At 37.9% G+C, this 5143-nt stretch overlaps 1 protein-coding gene across 1 annotated transcript in view; it reads right to left on the bottom strand.

The window, feature by feature from the left end:
- BOD1L1 (biorientation of chromosomes in cell division 1-like 1) overlaps positions 1 to 5046 on the bottom strand; it is a gene marked incomplete at its 5' end in the record, with an annotated part of 36030 nt that extends 30984 nt beyond the window's left edge. Inside the window, 4 exons of the mRNA XM_008935934.1 lie at positions 982 to 1131; positions 1608 to 2219; positions 3431 to 3621; positions 4922 to 5046. Coding sequence (XP_008934182.1) covers positions 982 to 1131; positions 1608 to 2219; positions 3431 to 3621; positions 4922 to 5046 — 1078 coding nt within the window. The remainder of the gene's footprint in view (positions 1 to 981; positions 1132 to 1607; positions 2220 to 3430; positions 3622 to 4921) is intronic.
- Positions 5047 to 5143: the final 97 nt, after the last annotated feature.

Below are 5143 nucleotides of genomic sequence, written 5' to 3'. Positions count from 1 at the left end.
TCCCTACACCAAGATGATTTGTACCATACTGGAGCACATAAACATTAGATAGGGTTACTAAAATATATACACAAACCATTGTTTATACTCATGTAAGTATTATTAAAGCAAAAATAAATAAACCTATTGCAGTTTTACCAGGAGTATTAGAAGTAGGAAAAAAAAAAATAGTGCTCCATACTACACAAATTCTTAGTAACCCTAAAAGCTTGTTTTTACTTCACAAATATTTAGTCATAACTGAACACAATAGGTGACAACAAGCCCAGAGTATATGCAAGTAATTCAGTGCTTCTAAATAATATTCTTAGAACAGAAAAGATAAGCTTGCAGCATACTAGAGACACTCATTCAGTTACTAAGGCTCTCTATCATGAAGTGGAAAGTCTTACTAACTACAGAAACTACTTATCCACAGAAATCATAGCCTGAGGTCTGTTCTGAACAAGAAGAATACAAAAAGTTAACACCAGATCTTTTCATTAGCTGGGTTTCCGAACTCTTAAGGCTAGATTCATTCATGTTCCTTCTACTGTGGCTTGAAAGAATTTGGAAATTCCTGCAATCCTAAAGCTCTAAAAGCAACCTCATTTGCAAAGTCAGCTACAACCTCTATCCTAGGGTCACAAACAAAGCTCTCCAATCCTATAGCAAACTCATGGCAGAATGGAGGAAAAAAAAAAAAAAAAAAAGCCCAAATATATGGAAGTGACATGTCCATCGCTGTTAAGCGTTTATTGTCACCTATGAAATACTGTAGTACTAAAAATTTACAATATTTAGAATATATAAATCTATTAACAAAAATCTTCAGAGTATGTCCACTACTTTTCATAATTGCACAAATACTATCCATTCCACATTCAAATTGTTTCTTATAAATAAGCACAATGAAATACTGCAAAACCTCAAATTTATGATATGATGCACTCAACAAAAGTGTTGTATATTCTTTCTTGCTACTTAATCTGATTATTTTACCATCTGACGTGATCTCCCCCTCTTCAGTACTGTCAGAAATTACAGCCTCCTCTTCACTCTCTTCTTCAAAGGAAGAAAGGTCACTGGTGTGGACAGAGCTGACAGTGATGTCACTGAGTACATCCAAATCTGAATCTACTGATATATTTTCTGGCAAAGGAAAAAAAAATAGAAAGAAAGAGCTGTAACACAGCATTCTGCATTTGAGAAACTTTTCTTACCAAAACAGTGGTTTTGCCAATAAAGGCAAAATTCTCAAGAACAAGAAATCAGAAAAAAAAAAAGTAGCACCTTAATGAGATCTCCAGCTAACTCTGTTTTATCCAAAACAAAACAACACACCGAGGTACAACTAGAAACTTTAAATGCACACTGGAATCATTACTTGCCAGAGTATGGCAGATGAACAACCACACATCTGAAGCAATCAAAGCTCATCTGATTCTTAAGATGGGTACCTCATTTAAGGGAGATGAAACAAGATCTAGCTATGGCTGGCTACAGAAATTTGCCAGAATTAGCAGAGAACCTACATTCCAAATATACCTCCAATTCAACTCCTCAGTACACTTAAAAAAATCCCCCCCCGATCCATATTTTAAGAAAGAGCACTGCCCACATCACACCTTGTTTAGTGCTTTCAGTTGTTTTAAGTTTATTGCTGCTTTTTTCTAGAATTAGCTGTTTTCCTGGTTCCGACTCTCTTGCTTGTTTTTCTTCTTTTGATTTTGTAGTATCATCACTTTTCTTTGAATGGTCAGACTTCTTGTCAACTTTTTCCTTCTTTTCTTTTCTTCTTTCACCTTTTTCAGTGCTGTCTGTTTTTCTGTCACATTTATCTAATAATTTACTCTTTTGATCTTCACTTTCCTGTTGAACCTCTTTACTTGTAAAAGTCAAATTACTAGTATCTTTTCCTGAATTTTTTATTTCTTCGCTTTGGCAGGAAAGTTCACTTAAATCTTCACACTTTGCAAATGTTTCAGCTCCTTCTCCAGGAAGATCACAAATTGCTTTCTCTCTGTCTGCCAAGTCCTCCATGTTTCTCTCTTTATCAGTGCTACCATCCACACTCTGCTGCGACGAGAGTCTTCTTGCAACTCTGTCATTGCTCTTGGGATTCGAGTTCTCTGTTGAAGCCCTGGCAGCACTTGCTTCTTGGTTAAGAGAAGTTATTGTTTCCAAAATGGACATTGCATCGTTAGCCACGTTGCCACTAGGAGTTGTAGCAGAGACACCTTGAATAGTAGGAAAGAGAATAGTTCTAGTTCATTTCAGTGTCTGTAATTCAGTTTAGATAGAATGTTAAGCAAGTGAAAGGAAGAAGAATAATTACTCGAAATAAGCAAAATTAACTGATTTTGCATTTAGAGATTTGGTTTAAAAAAAAAAAAGAGCAAGAAGTTGCACTCCTGCAGCAATTATGATTTGACTATCAGAGATTAATTTCGCTCTGTGACATACCACTGTTCCCAAGACCAGATGATGAAAGTGGAGGCTGTCTACAAGAAGGATGTTCTGAAAAAAAACCTTGTTCAACTTTACTATCCATCCCAAGTAGAAAGAACTCTAAAAAAGCACGATATAGAATACTACAGCAGAAAGTCTGTACTTCATACCTCTGGATTCTCCATAAACAACATGGAAAATGGACTCAACATATTGATTAATAACAACAGGACTACTAGAAATACCTCATCACTTTCTAATCCTCTCAGAAACAACTCTGAAGATGGATCAGAAAGGGTTAACTGGACTAGCACTACGAACTGCAGCTGGCTTGTTAACCAGCTTACTTTAAAGGAAGTGGGCCTCACAGGAAAAGGGCTAGGATTTAAATAAAGGGTCTGGTTACAAATAGATGGACTGCTATGGAGTCTCTTAGAAAGAGAATGAATGGACAATTACCTACAGGAGTGTTTAGAAGTTGGTATCAGGCAACATAAATGCCATAAAGAAAAAGTGCTGTGTTTATAAACAAACCAAAGATTGGTCCATTTGCAGTAAAGCTCAAGCTCCTGAGAAGACCTTTAGCCATTCAAATTTTATTGCACGCAGCAACCGCATTGACAGGTAACTGCCTCACAGATATTTTTGCTGCTCTACCAATGCATTAAAAAAAAAATAAAAATCACTCTTCTCTTAGAGCTGTGTCTTACCTCACCCTATACTAGAGGGCCAAACCCTGAGACCAGGTTTTTTTCTCCACCATAAATTGGTGTCTGGTGATCTCAAGCGGAAGTGACAGAGTGACACGGTGGTACATGGTGACATCTCTTCTGCGCCTTCTACCTTCATGGACACAGTAACAGACAGGCACTATGGCACCCTGCCTTGCTCAGCTTGTGAATACTGGTGCTACAGTTCTGTGCTAGCAGCAAAACTAGCCAATGCTTATGCTCTCCCAACAAACAAACTGTTGTTACTGCTCAGAGAAATGGTGGAATACCTTGTACTGCAACAGAAGCATCTGTTTTCTCCTCACTTGAAGTTGTACTGGGGCCTGCCTCCTCTTTGTGATTCAATGTGGCTAAAAATTCATGGACAGCTTTTTCCACCTGAGGCCTGAATGTGTGGTTGATCTTTGGGTCCACGACCTGAGATATAATTCTGTCAATTCCAGATTCCAACATTCCAGACCTGGAACAAAGTTACATGAATACTTAATAAGAAAAATGACTGTTCAAGAACATCTTAATGAAATATGCTCATTCAGATGTAATGTAAACACTCCTAAGAACCTTCAAGGAAGCATTAACATTTTCTGAGCATCAGTGCAGCTATGAATTTAGCCAGCTGCCTTTATTTCAACAGCTCTCTCTATGCCTTATGAACTAGAAATAAAACGCTGGAAAAGCAAAGCAATCCCATCGCATGGAATTAACACAACAAACAGCCTGTTGTTGTGCTATTACAAGCTATGCCTAAAATGTTATCTAACTGTCAAAGTGATGCTTGTGGAAAACATTAAGAAGAAACCTGATGGTATCAATTGCTATGGCATGAAACAGATGAACTACAGAAGGCTAAGGGACAACAGACTACTACAACAGTCATCACCCCCCTAAGTTACTTTCTGCACAATACAGTATTGACACCTCGGAGTTCTGCAGCTTTACAGAATACCCTTAATCTTCAATAAAATAAATAGCAACAGAGAGCTTTACATCTACGGGCCCTCTCCAGACCCCATAATCTTTTGTGGAACATACACTGCCTCTTGACCCCATTGCTTCTTTAAAAAGAACTAAAAAAATCCCAAACAACCCCCACTCCCCTGCCCCCAAGCAAAATAGCTCCCTCAGTACAAAACATGAGTGGTACCACTACAACATACATGAGTAAGTGTGCTCTCAAATCCCTTGTTTAACCCAATTTAGCAACCAACCTCACGCTATTTTGAAATTTCCTAAAATTTCTTATGACTCTAAGTTTTGAGAAGAAAAACTAGAGGAACCCTCATAAAATAATGGAACACCAGATAAACGTTTGACATAATTTTCATGTAATAGAAGTTCTGAAAAACCTTTGATCAGCTAGATTAGCAGACATATATTTTATTTTGTGAACATATCTCTGTACCCCACATAGTTTAGTTTGTCATATCCTTGTAATTTTCTTTAGCTCAAAACGTGACAAGAACAATTTTATTATTATCTCCCTTACACGAAATAATAAAGACAGGCTTTATCTAAGGCACTACATCGCAAGTCAGAAACAAGCTTTCCACCCCTACATGAACTTGGATTAGACAAAATAATATTTGCAGTCTAATACTGACTAATGCTGACAGCAGGCTGCAATCTGAAATAATACCATGTTTTAAATGCTAAAAAAAAAAGTTTTTTCAGAAGTTTCTTTGACCAAAGTCTGCACTTTACAACTGACCTAAAGCCTCCGACATAAGCATATTCAGATAAACCCCAGAGCTGTCACTTACTTGAGAACCTGCTGTCTAATGTTATTTCTCAGCTGGTTCTTGTTGAGATGAGGACTCCAGGTATGAGTTGCCAAATGATTGGAAACAAAGTTGTCAACGCGCTGCCTCAAATTCTGGTAGGCGGGCTATAGAGCAAGAACAGAGAGATTGGCCAGGCAGGGTTCGATAAGCCGCTATCCACGCGGAGGCCTGGCTGGAAAAGCTGAGAGCCCCGTCGGACCT

The sequence above is a fragment of the Merops nubicus genome, unplaced genomic scaffold (assembly GCF_000691845.1).
Source record: "Merops nubicus isolate BGI_N331 unplaced genomic scaffold, ASM69184v1 scaffold35202, whole genome shotgun sequence".
Classification (NCBI taxonomy): Eukaryota; Metazoa; Chordata; class Aves; order Coraciiformes; family Meropidae; genus Merops; species Merops nubicus.
Note: the sequence above shows the minus strand (reverse complement) of the source record. Positions and strands in the feature narration are given on the sequence as shown.